Below are 19,513 nucleotides of genomic sequence, written 5' to 3'. Positions count from 1 at the left end.
ACAAGCGATTCATTTACTAATGATCTGCATCAAGACTGAGCTCAGCCTCATTTCATGAAGAGTGAACCAGAACCACAGCAGCCAGAGCAAATTCATTAGCTGTGTTATTTTTATGAGAACTTCAGAGATAACTTTCCATCAGCAGCTCACATTATTAACTGAAATAATTTCATTTTGAACAAAGAGCGCTGGGGCAGCACAGATAAGCCCTGCTGACTGTTGGGTTGTGTTTGCTGAGTTGTGATCCAGGGGTCTCTGGGGGGAGAGCAGTCTTCTCCATGCCTGGGCTTCCTGTGGCAGCTACTTCCCGTCAGTTTCCTCTTTGATGGCCGACACAAAGGAGAGGGGTTTTTACTTGACAAGGCAGATTTTCATGAACTCTGCAAAAGCTCTCTGTGCTGTTGTGGTCAGCTGTAGCGTGCTGTTTTTGAAATTAGTTTTCAAGTGCAAATGATTTCATCTAAGAACTTCACATGTCCGTGCCAGTTTATGCCTCTTTGTGACTCTTTAAAAGAGTATCTGGCCTGTAATTGAGCATTTTAAACAAACATATCATAATTTCCTGACAGCAGAGTCACTTTAGGTAGCAAGTTTATGAGCTGGAAGGCCAAATCATGAAAGCACAGCTCCACTAATCAGCTTTATAGATGCTGTGAGAGTTGGATCGATTTGAAAGTTGTGACTAGATGCAGGAGGCCTTGTTATGAAGTGGTTTAACATCTGCCTGTTGCTTTAAATATCTCTTTTCATCACCCTCTGCCAGGCCATGGGAAGGCTGCGCTAACCACAGTCACTGGAAAACTGCCGAGGTTTGATCACAAGCTTAATAGATTTTGTTTTATGGATTGAACTTTACATGTTTGTTTCATTTTGTTACTTAGTTTTTTTTCCTCTAGTGAAGAGAACATCTGTACCTTTAAGATGAATTCCTTCAGTGTTCTTTGTTTTCCTCAGTGTGATTCAGAGGCAGGCAGAGAGGAAATGACCCGACACACCAGGAATACACACTCATACCAGAGTACACAGTTTCATAGAAGTGTGTCACCACACACACACACACACACACACACACACACAGATTCTTTTACAAGGGTCTTGTCTGAAAGTGATGCACGTGGGTTAGAAGTGCGTACATACAGTATGTATGTCATTCAATAATGGATTAGTGACTAGTTTAGCTTCAACTTGAGTCACAACATGTGGTTAACAACAACATTAAAAGATACAAAGAACACTGAGTGATTCCTGGAACTGTAGCTGTGTATGCATGTGTTTATGTTGCTCATGTTTTTGGGACATAAATCTGCTTTAAATCTCAGGAAATGTTAGTATGAAAACTTGCCTTAAGGTATAAAGGTAGGTTACGGTTAAGCAGTAGCTGTAGTTACCGTTCAGGTAAGTCTGAAATCAACTTAATGCCCTTTGAAGTGATAGAAACACAAGTGTGTGTCTGTGTCTGCTCAGCTATTTTCTTCAAATCAGATTTAGCAGATGAGGTAACGGGATTAGAAGGTGCTCCGTGCTTTGTAACATACACTACAGGCTCCAGTGTGCTTGGCTCACAAACACCACGGCTTTGTGCTCACAAGATAGTCTGTCCTGTCTGGATCTACAGTAAGATAAGCGGTAGCAGAGGTAAAAACTCCTCCTCTGTCCTGTAGCAACTCATTTCCATCTAAATTTAAATGTGCTACATGTACATATTTACTGAAATAAGTTTTTCAGTGAAGATATCCTGCAGGTTTTACACGGTCAGTGTGCGCGACTGTTTGAGTGCAACAAGCTTTTTGTTCAGGGTCGACTGATCAATAGTCTGGCTGATTATTAGATCTGATAATCAGCATTTTTCAGACTATCAGTGTCTTTTTTCCCCACTGATTTACGATGAAATACATTAATTTAAGAGTGTGCTACTGTGCTTCTGATGCAGCTGCTTCTTTTTATCTGTTGCCACTACTCTGTTATCTGGAGCAATGTCCCGCCCACAGTACTTTCTGATTGGTTACATGCCACAAGCAACAGCCTGTCAACACTACAGAAAAGATGTTAAACATTTCTCCTATAATTTAGCACATATGAAACATTAATAAACAACATTATTTAAAAGAAGTTTCATGTTGGAGTTTGTGCTATTCAGAATTTTTCCAGCAAGATTTTCATTTTTGCAATAAATCTATATCAGTTCCTTGATTGCCTAACATTGTGTCGGTCCGCTTTATGCTGCTAAAACTCCTCTGACCCAGTGGGACATGGACACAGGACCTCTGGAGATTTCCTATGGCACTAGGGATGGTGGCAGTGAATTCTGTAGATCCTGTGGGTTGTATGGTGGGACCTACCTAGATCAGGCTTGTCCTGGTACGTCCCACAGATGCTCAGTAAGAGGGTCATAAGAGGGTAGAAACTGGCATCAAGGACTGCTGTTGCCATAAGGGGGTGGAGGGGCAGCGGTTGCTTGACCTGCAACGTTTAGGTGGGAGGTACATGTCAAACATCCACATAAATGTCAGGTTTCCCAGCAGAATGTTGTATAACAAAACAATCAATGTTATTCACTTCACCTGTCAGTGGTCTTAATGTTGTGGCTAACTGGTGTATATTATAATTGAGTGACAGATCCCAACATTTGTCAGTCCTACTTGTGGCATGCTTTGTGAATTTAAAAAGACTTCATAAAGGATACAACTGTGCATCTCACCCAAAGCTCTTCCAAAAAATCCTCCTCGATCTTCTGTCGTCGAGGTGCATTGTAGAAACCGAGACCTTCTGCAATATGGAGGACATCTCCTCTGGAGGACAGAGGAGGAGGCCGAAATTACTAGAAGGAGATGAGAGCAGAGAAAAAAAAAGTTTTCTAACCCATTTCCTGTCTCCTTTTCTGTGTGTGTCTCCCCCCTCAGATGCAGTACCAGAGGAGCTGGTTGAGCCTTTCTACAGGGACCAGTACAACCAGGAGCACCTGAAGCCTCCAGTCGCCTGCCTGCTTCAGTCTGCAGAGCTCTACTGCCGGGCAGGAAGCCTGATCCTCCGCAGCGATGCCGTCAAACCTTTACTGGGACACAACGCTGTCATTCAGGCCCTTGCACAGAAAGGCCTGTACGTCACCGATCAGGACAGACTGGTCACCGAGAGAGATCTGACCGGTACGCCCATACACATGGTGAGTGAAGATACACCTGTACATGACTGTAGTCACTCATTCAGTCTGTTACATTTTACAATGTAGTCATTCAGTTTAGAATTTTTATCTCAAACCTTTATTTTACTCTCAAGAAATCATTGAAAACATGCCCTTGTTTTTAATTAGGCTGGGAGTACAATCAACACTGAATAAATACAGCGACAATTAACTGGAAAACCAACAGCAAAACGGACTTAAAAACAGCAGCAGTTAAGAGTGGAGTGGTTTGCAATCAAGGTCTTAAATTGACCCACATGTATAGTTGTGTTACATTTTAACATTAAAAACACATCATTAGTGTACTCACTCACATTTAAAATGCAAATATGATTGTAACTGTGAATATATGATGTGTGAAATGTGATGAAGTGCTTTAGAACTTAGTCTGCTGATTTGAAAATCCACACTTTCTGACACAGATTTGAGTGAGTGTGAAATTATATGTGTAATAATTATGTATTCCACGGATACTACTAAAGATTATTTTAAACAATTATCTATGGCATGCTCAAAACAAGAAAGAAATGCTGTCAGTGTTACCTAGAGCCCAATATTACATCTTCAAATTGCTTGATTTAACTGACCAACAGTCCAAAACACAAAAAAGTAGCATATTCAAACAGAAAAGTGCAATAAATCCTCACGTCTGAGAAGCAGGAACCAGTAGATGTGTGGTAACTTAATCTGATAAATCACTTTAATCAATTGTCCAGATCGTAGACAAACAGTTGTATTGATTAAACAGTTAGATTAATTGTTTCAGCACTAACACGACCGTGTCTGTTACTGTTCTTTTACTCACATGTGGAAGGAGTGTGTTATATGATATTGTGCTTGTGTGTGCTTCTCCACGAGTCCTCCTGTTCGACCGCCCTCCAAGATCTGTCCTGTTGAGAGAAAAACAACCGCTAATGACGGGTTTCCTATAGCAACCCATTACTCACTGTTCAGCCTCTGTGTCATTAGACAGCAGGGGAAACATGCCTTAGCTCACAGCACCTCGAGATGTTGTAGATGTACAGTAATAGTATGGTGTCAAAGCTACATCCAGCACCACATGGAAGAACATAATAAGGCTGCTGCTAACATGCTGCACATTTACATTGTTGGATAATCTGCTTGTTATTTTTGGAATCAGGCTAAAACAATGTCAGAAAATGATGATGATGTTAATGGATTCATATTGATATGTTCTGTCCAACTAAAAGACCAAACGAGATATCCCATAGAATGAGCAAATTTTTGCTTGAGTAATGACTCAAGTGGGATCATAACTGTTGATTTTCTGCCCGAGTGACTAATTGATCACCTCGGTAATTGTTTCAGCACTTAAGCATAATACTGTCGGATGCTAAAATTGCTCATTTACGGTGTTTTAGTCATAAAGAAGGCTGTCTGTGGCTTTGGATTGAGGCACGCTGCTAGAACATGCATGGCTGGAAAGCGGGCACTTCTGCTGACGCTAAAAGGTGTCTGCATTGCAGTGCACTCTTTCCTCCCTCCCTCCCTCACCCTGTCTCTTTCTTTGATTCTTGTCTTTCCCTCTGCTGCCTTTTTCTTTTTTGACTGTAGTCTTTCCCACTCTCTCTTTCTCAACTCTTCTTTGCTGATTAAATGAGGCTGGAAAAAGTGTTATCTGCTGAATATGCATGCATTAAGCATATTTCAATCAGCCTGCTTTTGCCTCCACATCTTCTCTCCTATTGTGGCTGTATTTTACTTCCCCTCCTCTCCTGCTCTCCTTCTCTTTACAGCTCCAGTGGGTAATTCAAAGTCAGTGACATTTTTATCTCTACGTTTGATTGTACTCACGGCATCTTTCATTGATCGCGGCTGTCACCAAGGTGGGAAAGATGGGAGGCGGTTTGATGCAAAGCTAAATGATCCTTTCACACTTGGAAAATCACATGTGCAGTCCAGGGTATGTCTGCATTTCTGTGTGTGTGTGTTTCAGGTGATCTAGCGAAGGTGTTAAGTAGACAAATAGCCCATCGACTCTCTAACAGATTGACCTTCATTTGTGTAACTCAGAGCAGGCTATTAGTTAATCTGTCCATCCTTATTGTTACTCTGCGCCCTTGTGAAGTCATTAGATTGGTCCTGCAAAGCAGAGCAACTGTGTGTATTTGTGGACTCAGCAGGGTAATTTCAGTCACGCTGAAGTTGAGGCTTTTCATTTTGGGTTATGGTATATCTGCAGAGAAAATGATGACCTCATGGTTTTCCAAATCCTCTGCTACAGAGGAATAACTCATGTCAGGGGGGTGGAGAAGGAGGAGCATGGCAGTCTGTCAGAGGGTGAATGGATATACTGTGGAGAGAAAGCGAGGCGAAGGGGGAGAGATGGAGTTTAGGGGCTGCCATTTGGCTGCGATCCAGGAGGAAGCAAGAAAGTAGAGCAAGAGAAGAGAGGAAAGGGTGAGTTAGAAAGTCTACTGGAAGGCAAATGGAAAAGGAGGGGGATAGAGCTGTGGAAAGGCGGGAAGGAAAGATGTAAAGGAGAGGAGGTATTGCCTTTTTGGCGGTCGGGAGGACATTTACGTGCCAGAGAATGAGTGGAAAAGGCCCACTGTTAATATGACCATCTGGAAAGAGGGGAGAGGAGGGGGAAAAAGGGACATGATGGAGGAGGAGAGGGGAGCAGGGAGTGGGAAGGGCTGGAGGAGAGGAGAGGAGAGGAGGAAGACGTGATGTGCACTACTGCAGCACTGAGGAGGGTGGGGTCTCCCAGTGAGTCAAAGCACGTCTGGTGCACAAATGCAAGCCCCCTTCTGCAAGCGCACACACATGGACACACACCTTTATAGAAGTGTCAGACCTCCTGTGGGGTGTGCACGACTTTCCTGTTCCTCTAAGACTTTTATTTTGCGTGTCTTGTGCGTGCTTCGCTCTGCCCTCTGAGTGTTAAAACACTGAGACAAGAAAGTGGTGGACGAGACAGAGCCGGAGCAGTAATTGAATTTGCCTGCAGAGGGGCGTGTGCCGTGATCTAAAAGCTCTCTGGTAAAAAATGCTGAAAGATTCGGAGAATTTCACGGATGTGTGCGTGCAAAAGATAGCGAGAGAAGTCATTATTTTTTTGGTGGCCGTTTCATACACACTAATATCTCGACAGTCAGACATGCAGGTGGAAAGTTGTGCAATAAAAACATTTGTGTCGCTCAGATGTCGGATGTTTTTGAGTGTGAACCTGCACTCAACGGACACTTGTGAGGTTTGTGGGGAATGAGGCTACTTTAATTATCTGTTTGCTCAGCTGTATTGTCCTTTCCTATAGACGCCTTTGATCAAGGACACACACGCACACACACACACGCACACACATTTGCAGCCATCCAACAGTAGTGAGATTGAATACTGATGCTCCTGTTAGATGCTGTGCATGAGTGTGCTGCAGCTCTGTGCACCTCTTTATGACCACCGTCTGCCATTTCTAGAGCCTTATAAGGCGTGTCTGACACCGTGAGGGGTTTAGACTCGCTTCTCTACACACACACACACACACATACACACGCACACCAAATTTCTTTGTGAAAGTATAATAGACAGCACATGGCTTTTAAATTCATGCCGCAGTGTCAACAGTGGTGTTTTTCTCTCCGCTGATACGTGAACAATCTGAAGTTATTTAATCAGAGGCTCCAGATCCTGTCTGTCTTTTTCTTCTCCATCTCTTGGGATCACACCCACATGTACATTTGTGCTCCAACATACATGCACGTGGACGAACATGTGCATCTAAGCTCTCAATGAAATGTCACGGGACTAAGAGTGCAACAATTAGACTGGGACACAGGCATATACACAGACTATGAGAATGTAAACAATGCTTTTGTTTAACTTAGGGGCTGTTATTGAAGTTGGGTTAAATCTTATGACTCACTTTTGAATGTAGAGCTCCTGTGTTATTCAAGCTGTGGTTTGATGTTTTAGCACAATGCACTTATTGGTTTTTCTTGCAGTATTTAAAGAGCATTTGGACCCAAACAAGCCCTGCATTAGAGGTCCTATATTGGGCCCCTTTTTAGCAATTTAATAAAAGTCTCTCATGTGTGTCTTTTCAGCTCAAAGTACTTCCCTGATGGTTCATTCTACAATGATCAATGACTGTGAAAATCCTGGTTTTAGCTCTGTTTTGAACAGGCTGTTTCAGGCCCTGCAGCTTAAATGCAATTGAGCTGCTGCTTTGTCCACGCCCCCTTCAGGAAGAAGACTCTCTGAGTCTCTGATTGACCAGAATTGAGCAAAACAGCTGACTGCATGGTAGCCGAAATGAGCGTGTGAGACCAGGCCTTTCTATCGCTTCTAACTCTCCCTGAGCTATGTTTTTACATGGAAATACCACAGTTTTTATCTCATGTGTATGGTGAGTTTGTTAGACAGCTTTGCAGTTATAAAATCAGTAGTTTAGCGGTGCGGAGCAGCATATTGGTTAATGTGTATTCCTAGTGGGCTGCGTTTCAGTCAATATTTTACATGTGTTCCATGGCCTGACAACGGAAACTGAAAAATCTGTAAATGACAACAGCTTTACTGAGAAATGAAATGAAAATGCAGTGTATATAAATATATATATATGAACACAGAGAGCAGAAGTGGCTGAACTTAGGCTGCTGGTAGGCTGCTGTGTAGAGGGTTGAGGAACGGCAGAATAAACTGCTTTATATCTTAACAGCTTTTTCTTTATACCACAAAGTTTAGAACAACCACAAAATACAATAAAAATGGATTTTCACCATCATGGGACCTTTGAAACAGTATTAAGTGGCTCTGCTGGTGAGAGTGTAGTCCTTTCGGTACAATGACATACTATCTAGTCCATTTTTAGGACCAGATCCATGAATTTGAACGCTTATGGGATGTCAAGATGCGGTACAGGGTTTACTGTATAATAGTCAGTCAAATTTTGCAACTCTGGCTTTCATTGCAACCAGGATTGTGTCTTGGCAGGTACTACAGTGCATGAACAAGAGAGCTGTATCAGGATGTAACTACCTCAGCTTAACATGACGGCTGGAGGGGCTGCTGGCTTTACTGCATCTGCCAAAACCTCTAAAGCTCGCTAATTGTTGTTGTAACTCATTTGTTTAATTTGTACACATACCAAGAGATTGCAGCTCACAGGGACATGTGCTAATAATTATTTTACTTTACCAGTATATTATAGTTTTTTAAAAAAAGCAATATATAGCTAACATTTAAAAAATGTCCTGTTCTGCCAAAATAAGTTCTTTAAGCCAGCCATTTAGCACAAAAATATATACATTTTTACGATTTCTTTTAATGTTTCTTGACTATTTTTTGTTTTTATTAGATAGTGACAATGGAAAGAGACAGGAAATGAAGGGAAAAAGAATCAGGAAATGACATGCAGCAAATTTCCTTGCCAGACAATAATCGAACAGACGACTCACTGTTTACATTTTTCGTGCCCAAGTGGTATGTGCCCCAATCACTCAGCTTTCTGGTCGACCCCTGCAGCTATTACTGTTAATAGAATCCCTCCAGACACACACAAAACATGCAGTCTTGTCAGGTGAGAGCCAAGCTTTTACATTCCACAGTACAAGCATAGAAAGACCGTGATCCATGCATTTTTTTTTCTATGTTTAAACTCCGGTGTTAATTTACAAATATCCTGCTGAAAAAGAAATTAACGCAGGTGATTTGTCGCTTATCATTTAAATTCATGCGGCTTCTCCGCCCAGAGCTCTGAACAGACACACACATGCATGTGCACATGTGTGCACACACCTACACAAGCCTCTTAACAACATTAAAGATTTAGGAGTTTTATGCAAATGAGTTCAGCAAAGCTTCAATCACAGGAAAAGCTCAGTGGGTTTTCATGAAAATCGCAGTCTGTGGATCTACAGCTTCAGTCTAAGCTGCTTGGCCTGTCTTCCTCTGTCTCTCTGTCCATCTCTCTCTCTGTCAGTCAGTCCAGCTGTCAGCCAGACGTGGTACCACTGGAGGGGAATGTACACAATGTGAAGTATCTGCCAATATCCTGAAGGTGTATGAATTGAAAACAGTTTCTGCAGACTGTGTCACGGACTGTCCAATATTAGACTTATATGCTGTAATGCCAAACCAAACAGTTCTGCTGTTTACCCATATAATAAGCTACAGGTGTTACATTCAGTGTAACATACTGGATGTCAGCCAGCATCACTGTACAGATGAGCTAACAGTCATGTTTTATAGCTGCTTTTTTGTTGATAGGATGTATTTCTGTTACATCTGCACCAATCAGCTGATAAGCTCCTTACATTTGTCAGTCAGCAATAATTTTAATAATTGATAAATTGCTTAAATCAATTATTATTTAAAAAAATATTCTCCGTTTACAGCTCATCAAATATGACAATTTGCTGCCTCTCTCTGTTTTTATATTACAGCGATTAGATAGGTTTGGTTTTGATCTGCAAATAATACAGAGCAAAGCAGTTGAAGACTTCACCTTTGACTCTCTCATTGATTTTTTTATATTATTGTAGGAAAACTGATGCATTAAACAATAAAAATGAAAAACATAAATGATACAGAACGAGCGGGAGCACATGGCTTAAAACCAAGATAATGTTTAATACCTGTAAGATAAATTGACATTTTGGTTTACTTTAATTTTTTCTATTTAATCTAATATGACTTAAAGTTATAAGAACAGTTGTTGGCATTTTATTTAAGGTTCTCCACACTTATTTCCATGAGAACTTTATTTCCAATAGTCCCTTTACTTCTGTACACTCTGTGTGTTTACACTGGCTGTACGACACGTGGTGATGGTGTTGAGCTCCAGTGGCAGCTCAAAGTCGTACCACTGGACCTACAGTTTGTTTCTTGGGGAAACACTTGGTCACACTGGCCGCTGCGTTGGGCTCCATGGTTATGAATAGAAGCCTTGACAGCTTCACTGGCTGTAGCTGTACAACGTGTCACTGCCTGTTTGTGTCCGTTTGAGTCACCTGGATCTCAGAGCACCAGACTTCAGATGTTTGTTCAGTGAGGTTGGACACACAGATAGATGCTTAGGTAAGCGACAAGCATTCGTAGGCACACACACACACTCACACACATGTATGGTGTAAATGTTTTTGAGTGGACCTGTAGTGGGACAGGAAAGGGAAGGGGAGGTCTGTTGGTTTGACCGGCCTGGAATGGGATTAGAAAGGCCAGGAGAATGTCAAGCTTTGTGTAGGTGTTGATGGCGGGTAAAACCACTCCACAAGTACATGACTCAACATTAGGCAAAGTGTACACAATAAAAGTAGCACAGTAACAGTGTAAAATGGTCTCAAATTTCAAAAGGCTAGAGGGTGGGGTGAAATGTTTATAAGAGAGCAGAAGGAACTTCACAGGATCCGATGTCCAGGTTTAACACATTTCATGATGGAGCGGCAACAATTAATCAGTTAGTTGTTAACCATTAAGCTCATTGCAGACTATTTTCATAATCAACTAAAGGTTGAGTAATATTTAAAAACAATCAAAACAAGATTCGCAGATTCCAGCTTCTTGAATTATATGACAGAAAGCTAAAAATCTTGTGTTTGTGGACAAAACAAGACATTTGAGGACGACATCTTGGGATGTGGGAAACACCTTTTGACATTTATTTTTTACCATTTTATGATGTTTTAAAGACTGGTCAATAATTAGATTAATTAAACAAATAATTGATAGATTAATCACCAAGTCAAAATAAAAGTTAGTTACTGTCTACTGCATAAAATTGATGTGGCTCCATAGTGGATTGTTGAAAAGACAGAGAGGTTTGCATCCAGAGGGTTGGTAGTTGCATCTTTTCTTTTTGGAGAAAACTAAATTTCTGATGATTTCAGTGAATTTGTTGAATGAAAACCCCAACAGTTAACAACCTTCCATCTCTAAAATACCCGGAAAATGTATTCCATCTGACACTACATGTGATACATCTACAGAAACTCTAACATTTAAATAGAAACTTGAATTGCCCATTTAATGCATTTGGACAAAAGTGGAAAACTAAAAGCGAATTCTAACTCTGTAGTTGAAATTATCTTTCTAACACACTCTTTCTGCTGTGTTGGTACAGAGTTCCCACCTGGCGCTCATCGACACCCTGATGATGGCGTACACGGTGGAGATGGTGAGTGTGGAGCGGGTGATGACCTGCATCAACAGATACTCCTCGGCTGAACCCTCCCACACCGACGGACACATCCAGGAGCTGCCTTATGACACAGAGGACGCCATCACCACCTGGATCAACAAGGTACACATAAGAAGAGCACGAAACCACAAGTACATATGGTGTCTCCTTCCAGAGGACAACCACTGCACATATCCTAGAGCTCTTTACAAAGGTTTCTCTATGTCTGACACACTGCTCTTTGTTGTCCTGTGGATTTAGCAGACACGAAAGCGTGGCGGAGCGATTCCTCCGCTGCTGGCTTAAAATCAAATAAGAAACTAGATGAAAAACAAGCACCAACCACATGTAATAATGTCAGGAAAGATTACAAAGAGATAACTCACTCAACTCAACCACTTCAGGTCTGCTAAAGCAGGATTGAGGGAGTAAAGTCGGACCTCGAGTGAGTTTTAAGCTTTAGAGGACAGTAGTTAAATCTCTGTCACTGCAGCTTTAGTTTACTTTATCATGCTACAGATTATTTATTTAGTTGAATTAGTACTTAAATTAGTTAGTTTGGAAGTGTTTGAGGAGGATGATTGAAATTTTCCTCATTTAAAATTGATCAGGAACAAGCCTCAGTATGGCATAAATTAAACAAACAAGAAGCTCATGTGTTTTGTGCTCTGTTTTCCCGACCGAAGACAGGAAGACGCACACATGCAGGATTCATTTACGCACGCACGCACGCACGCACGCACGCACGCACGCACGCACACACACACACACACACACAAAAACATGGGGGGGCTGATAGAGCATGCCATAGAAGGCTGCTGTGACCTTGTGTATCCTCAAGCCGGAATGTTACATCAGTGTTTTTACGGAGCCTTTGAAAGCAGAAAAAGCAGTAATCATAAAAAGCAGACGGGACATTTTAAGAACAAACACTAACAGTAGAGTAATCTTTGAAGTTCTTTCAACATCATGCTTGAGCTGGAAGTCACCTCAGAGTTGTGTATTGTGTTACAGTAATATTTAGCATCGGTAGTTCATGAGTAGCGACGGTGGTGAAAAGTTTGTCTTTGATGTCTGGAGCCTCTCATTCTCATGTTCAAGTTTCTCAGCACAGATGCACCATTCAGCCTCAGTGTGCACCAAATGTTTGGGTGAAATCTGACCTCTCTCTCTCTCGCTGTGTCTCACTCTTTCTTCTTCGCTCTTTTTTTCCTCTCTCCAAAGGTGAATGAACACCTGCGGGACATTCTGGTGGAAGAGCAGAAGTTGAGAGAGGCTTCTTTCCAGGAGTCAAACGCCACAACACACAAAGTAAGAACACACAGAAACAAACTCTGCCATTAGACATTCAGATGACAGGAGTAATATTCAATCTACTCTGCCTTTTTTCTTCAAGTCAATATGAATGGATTTTCAGCTTTTACTCAGAGGCGTGAGCACATGTTAGGACACAAACGTTGCAGTACACGGCGCTCTGTAAATCAGAGGAACAGATGAGCTCAGTCTCAGGCCAGCTGCAGGGAAAAGTTGGCAAGAGTCGCCAACACTGCTGTTAGAGGAGACAAAGAAATGTGCAGAGGGCAGAGGAGGAGGGACGGTGACAGACAGAAGAGAGAAGAAGAGTGAAGAGGAATAATCAGAGATAGAGGAAAGGGAGAAATGACACCATGACGGGGAGGCATGGAGAGAAACACTCAGGAACTTTGTCAGCTTCAGCCAAACAGAGTCATGCAGACAGACAGGCAGCATCATACTGCAGGCCTCGTAGTTATGTAAGTTCTGTGTGACACAACCAGGCAGTCTGCCGGCACAAACGCAGCAGTCAGCTACCATCCTTATCTACTCACTTAACCCTCTAAACCCCCAAACCCGGGTTTAAAAGGTGAGCAAATTATAGAAAATGGACAAATGTTCTTAATCTAAGCTTCAAACTGAGATATTTCATCGATATTTTATTTTACGTGTCATTTTAAAATTGGCTAAAAAGAAACAATCTGCACGAACCAGATTCTGTAAAAAACAAAAAATTCTGTACGCCTCAACACAGCGGTGAAGCCATTAGCGATGCAGCTGTGACCAACATTCACATGACAAAAACTGAGGGACTTTTTAGCCGAGCTGCAGGCTGCGTTTACTCAGACGAGCATGAAAACAAAATAAAAAGGCAAATAGTAAAATGTTTTCAGTATTTAGAGCCAACCCTTTCTCCCTTGGAATTGGTAACACGTGTAGATACAAAGAAAAATGTTTTACATGTCCATTCTGAATTTTTCAACTTTTTTAAAATCAAAAATCCATCCAATTTCTGAGTTCTTCCTACTTGTAGTGATGCTTGTGCTGCTTCCATAAAGGTGCAGGACTTTATATTGCAGTGAAAAATGAGCTGACAGTGAGTGAAAATGTCCAGAAACTTTGAGTTCAGAGGATTAACCATGATGCTACAGTGCCATGCTTGGGTCAGAGGCCTAAATACACTAACCAGACGGTGAAGGTTGAAAAATGGATACACTAATATTATTTCACAGTCAGTGTGTTTACACAGGCAAAAAATTAAATTCACTTGTGGCAAAGGTGAACGATTTGGTTGTACTTCCTGCTATTCAATATGATCTCAGTGACATGAATACTGATTGAAACTCTGATTGTGTAAATAACCAACAGTCATATAAGCCATTGAGTAAAACTGTGTGGTTTCAAAGATTGCTTTAGCCGACTGGTGTCACCTTTTGTTTAGACTCCAGAGTGTAGAGCTGTGCTAGCAGCTCCATTAGCTAGCATGAGGATTAGTGCACGGTCACTGTTTTGTGGTACATGCTAATGATAATAGAATTAGTGAAACCATGCTCATGTTTTTCAGATGTAATATTTACCATATTTACAATTTCAGAATATGGGTCAATACATAATGACATGACTTTTTGTAACATAGTTGACATTTTTGCTGTTTTCAGGCCAACATGGTCACCTATAACCAAACACCACATGGCATTTTTACAGAAAGATTCTTCTAAATATTATATATGCAATTGTGTAAAATTTAAATTGAAAGTTATTTATGAAGATATTGTAGCAAACCTGTTGACATGCGATAAATCCACACACATATTAAATAACTAAGAAAGCCTTGGAGTCTTGTCAGTCTTTTCTTCAGGAGGAAATGACATCATGTGGATCAGGTCATGTGATTTGGAATTAACACACTTCCTTGAGAGGTGTTTTTGTAATGGGTAACTTAGTTGAAAGTGGTTTCTAGGACACAGATACAATTTGTTATTTTCCAGATAAAATGTGATATATTGCCAAAAAGAAACATCTGTCATGATTACCTCAACTTAATAAAAAGAACACAATCAAAACCATACCATTTTGAATAAGCTGATTTTATTATTGTTTAGCTAATAAGAAGGTGGTTGTTATTAAGTTCAGACAGTTATTTAGTTGACATTTTAGTGATATCCAGTCATTTTTATTAATAAGTGATTGTTTCCATAATAAATAATTATGGGATTTGTAAATACATGATCATAATGAACATAAAAAAAACATTTTTTTTTTTACTTTTAATAAAAATGTATGCATGGACTTCAAAAGTCCCTCAATTATATATTGACCCATATATACATGCTAACATTGGCTAATTAGTACCCAACATAAAGCTGAGGAATGAGAATGGTAGCACCAGAGAAACTCAGAGGACCTCCAAAGTCAGTAGGGTTAATCTTTGGGAAACATGAATCTCTGAAAATATATCTCTACTAATCTAACCCATAGATTAGTAACCCATAGTTCACCACTTTGCTCACCTTATTTCAAGGGTGAGCAAAGTGGCGAACTGACTGGTATCCACGAATTCACGCTGACGTCACGGCTAACAATAAATCATAGTGAGTTTATTACAGTGATACAAAATGCAGAGTTCATTTCAGCTGTATCGCTCTTTTTTAAAGCACTTTCTGTAACCCTCTGAAACCCCAGTTGCCAAAGTTACACGCTTTGTCAAAGCCAGAAACCATGAAAACAGAAAGTAATGTTGGATTATCAACTTTCTTACAACCCCTGAACTACTCATCTGTGGCACTGGTTTCAGAAAAACGACCTAAATCTATTTGTTAAAATCACATCCGTCTGCATGTCTCATGTAAAAAAAATTCCAAAAATAAACCGCTTCCTTTTACCAGATGCTGTAAAAAAAAAAAAAAAAAAAAAGAAAAGCGAGTGCAACAGTCATATGACAAAAATTTAGAGACTTTTTGGCTGAACTGCAGGCAGTGTGATACAATCTGGAAACACATTACATTACATTTATTTCTGCAGTATTGCTAATACCTTTGGGACATGGAAAATTGCTATATATGTTGATTCCAGTTATGCAACTTCTGTATTTCCTATTTGGATGATGTTCATTTTGTCGTTGACTATCGTATGATAACGTTATTTCTTTTACACCGACAAATCAAAGATAAGATGGTTTTACCTTAGCTGACATGTTTCAACTGCAGTCTTCTTCAGAGTGTCATCTGACGTGTGCTGACGTGTTCTTTTTATCAGGTGACTGGTCTGACAGATCTGTCAGAATCTGTCAGATAGGCCACGCCCCCCACCGTCCGTTGGTCTCTGGAGGATGGAATCCCAGGTATTAGAGGGTGTAGGCCCCCTCGTCCCGGTTCATGGAGCAGCTCGCCCGCTTCCTGATCTCGATGGCCTCCTTGATCCATCGTTTATGCTTGTTGGTCTCCGATGTTACAATCCTCCCCTTGTCCCAGTCCATGTTGTGATTATTTCTTTTGCATTGATCCGCGATGGCTGATTTTTTGTTTTCTTGTTCGGCTTTTTCTTTTTGTGTTCTTTTAAGTCGTCCGATTGTTTCCTTTTCGCATTCTGTCTGGTGTTCTTTTCGTCTTGTGTTGAATGTTCTGCCTGTTTCTCCAATGTATGTTTTCTCGCAAGATTTGCACGGAATTTCATAAATGATGTTGCATTTCTTGTCCGGTTCTATTTTGTCTTTGGGATGGACTAATAGCTGTCGGAGTTTTGTATGTGAGCCATCCACACAGCACCCACACACTGCAGACCCACACTCTGGAAACGATATGTTGATGACATCCTGGAAATAATAAAATCTGGACACACACAAGAACTTACCGATCACCTGAACAACATGGATGACACAGGAAATATACAATTCACGCATGAAGAAGAAATAAACCGGACCATTTCATTTTTGGACTTAAATATACACCACAGAGAAGACGGCAGCATTAAGATCACAGTTTACAGGAAACCTACACATACAGACCAGAACCTCCTCTGGTCATCAGAACATCCCACAGTTTACAAACTATCAGTAGTTAGAACACTTTACGAAAGGACCAGCATCATAACAGACGATAAAAACAAACAGGAGGAGGATAAACACATCAAGAATGCACTCATGCACTGCCAATACCCGACATGGGCCATCAACAAATGAAAACAACAAGCTAAAAACAAAGTAAAAAAACAAAAGGAAACGCAAACAAAACGCAACAACCGGATAATAAAAACAAAGACATAATCACCATCCCATATATCCATGGGATAAAAGAACCCATACAGCGCATAATGAAAAAACACAACATCAACACAGCAGTAAAACCACATACAAAACTCCGGCAGCTATTAGTCCACCCCAAAGACAAAATAGAACCGGACAAGAAATGCAATATCATTTATGAAATTCCGTGCAAATCTTGCGAGAAAACATACATTGGAGAAACAGGCAGAACATTCAACACAAGACGAAAAGAACACCAGACAGAATGCGAAAAGGAAACAATCGGACGACTCACAAGAACACAAAAAGAAAAAGCCGAACAAGAAAACAAAAAATCAGCCATCATGGATCACTGCAAAAGAAATAATCACAACATGGACTGGGACAAGGGGAGGATTGTAACATCGGAGACCAACAAGCATAAACGATGGATCAAGGAGGCCATCGAGATCAGGAAGCGGGCGAGCTGCTCCATGAACCGGGACGAGGGGGACTACACCCTCTAATACCTGGGACTCCATCCTCCAGAGACCACCAGACGGTGGGGGGCGTGGCCTATCTGACAGATTCTGACAGATCTGTCAGACCAGTCACCTGATAAAAAAGGACGTCAGCACACGTCAGATGACGCTCTGAAGAAGACTGCAGTTGCAGTTGAAACATGTCAGCTAAGGTAAAACCATCTTATCTTTGATTTGTCGGTGTAAAAGAAATAACGTTATTCTTTTGTATTTCCTCTTTTTATGACTTATCATTGTACTGTGTCATACTAGACTTTGTATTGCTGTGAAAAATGAGGCTGCATGAGTAAAAATGTGACAAGAGCAAAGAACACCCAGAAACTGTGTGTGGTTTAGAGAGTTAAAGTTCAAAATTTCATGTTTTTTTTTTTTTTTAAAAGGACATTTCCCTCACAGCAACAAATGCAGCCTTATATTTGTACCAGAGAAAAGGTCATCAGGATTTCTCCTCTGGGGAACATGAATGTCTCAATACAAAATTTCATGGCCGTTCACCCAATAGCTGCTGAGATATTTCCTTCTGGTGGACTGACTGACGAAGTGACGTTAAGGCGGCACATAAAGCCACGAGCCTGCCTGCCAACACATGCTATCATGGATTAAAATGTTTACGTACAGCAGGTTGTAAAATGGCAGCACAGTGTCACGTGTGATACTGCGAACCCTCATATGGAACAAAATTAACTCCGTCTTCAAAGAGCTGCAGGAAGTCGTGAGTGGCTACATCAGTCAGAAGAGAGCTTTTATCTGCGGTGGGAGTTTAATGGCAAATTTTCTCCTCCCTCTCTGACTGTTTTTGTTTTAGCATAGTGAGAGAGATCACGGCTTGACTGCGATTGCTCTGTAAGCAGACAACATGTGACCTCTCCCACCCTCACTCACATTTACAGACTCAGACTTTGTCCAGGCAACAAGTTAAAACAAGTGTAAAACAAGGGAGGAGGATGGTTTTTTTAAAGAATGTGAGGAATAACTGGACGCTCATTGTCAGTCAGCTGCTTCTCCAGCTCCACGCTCCAATCACACAGCTCCTTCTCTGCATTATCAGCCCCAACAGAAGTCTATTCACTGATTAAGACGTACTGAGAAGATCATTTCACACACGCACACACACAACCACACGCACACACACAACCACACACACACACACACACACACACACACACACACACACACACACACACACACACACACACACACACACACACACACACACACACACAACCACACACACACACACACACACACACACAACCACACACACACACACACACAACCACACACACACACACACACACACACACACACACACACACACACACACACACACACACACACACACACACACACACACACACACACACACACACACACACACACACACACACACACACACACACACACACACACACACACACACACACAGGTGGATGAGCACAAGGCACCTCTCAGTGAGTCTCGTCTATTCTGGGATGGTGTGAAACCCTTTAACTGCGGTCTTATGACTAAGCACTCAGCATTTTTGTGTGTGTGGATACTGAGAATGTTTGTGCTGCACATACTGTCAGTGCTTTTAAATAAGACTGAGGGGAAGTTAGAAAAACACACGTGGAATCATTATTAGGGGATTGTGAAGTTCAAAAATCTGGTTTTGTTTGTAGCTCAAACAAGGAGGTCAAGTTGTAGGTCGTGTTTTTTTTTTTTTGACTGTTTATTAGTTTGCAGCATATCTCAAGAACTTTCCAGCAGATTTCAATAAAATTAGTGGAATGCTGGCAAGAAATGATGGTGTGATGTGATTAGATTTTGTTGGAGATCGCACCATAGGACAGTTTGGTGAGTGTCAACAGAAAGATTAGTCTTAAATTAAACTAGAAAGTTTTGTATGAGCATTCCTGAAACGGAATTTGTGCTTGCATGTTACTTATCAGACACAAGGTGCTTAACATTGTCGCATTATCAGTCTGTTGAAGTGATGACAGTTTGTCATGCAGATTTAGGTCATTTTATCTTAATGTTTCTTATGTCTTCATTCATACACTCCCACAACAATTAGAGGGAGAGAGCTACGCGATACCGATATATTTAGGTATTTGATAAAATACGTAAATGTACCACAGGGACAGCCTGAAACATCAGTAAAA

At 41.0% G+C, this 19,513-nt stretch overlaps 1 protein-coding gene across 4 annotated transcripts in view; it reads left to right on the top strand.

The window, feature by feature from the left end:
• Positions 1–19,513, top strand: part of camsap2b (calmodulin regulated spectrin-associated protein family, member 2b) — a 44,622-nt gene that overhangs the window by 4,021 nt on the left and 21,088 nt on the right. For all 4 annotated transcript variants that reach the window (XM_023268889.3, XM_023268888.3, XM_023268891.3 and 1 more), the window contains exons 2-4: positions 2,901–3,160; positions 11,259–11,438; positions 12,540–12,626. In XM_023268889.3, the coding sequence (XP_023124657.2) occupies positions 2,901–3,160; positions 11,259–11,438; positions 12,540–12,626 (527 nt within the window). The remainder of the gene's footprint in view (positions 1–2,900; positions 3,161–11,258; positions 11,439–12,539; positions 12,627–19,513) is intronic.

The sequence above is a fragment of the Amphiprion ocellaris genome, chromosome 10 (assembly GCF_022539595.1).
Source record: "Amphiprion ocellaris isolate individual 3 ecotype Okinawa chromosome 10, ASM2253959v1, whole genome shotgun sequence".
NCBI lineage: Eukaryota > Metazoa > Chordata > Actinopteri > Pomacentridae > Amphiprion > Amphiprion ocellaris.
This window is presented reverse-complemented; position numbering and strand designations above follow the sequence as displayed.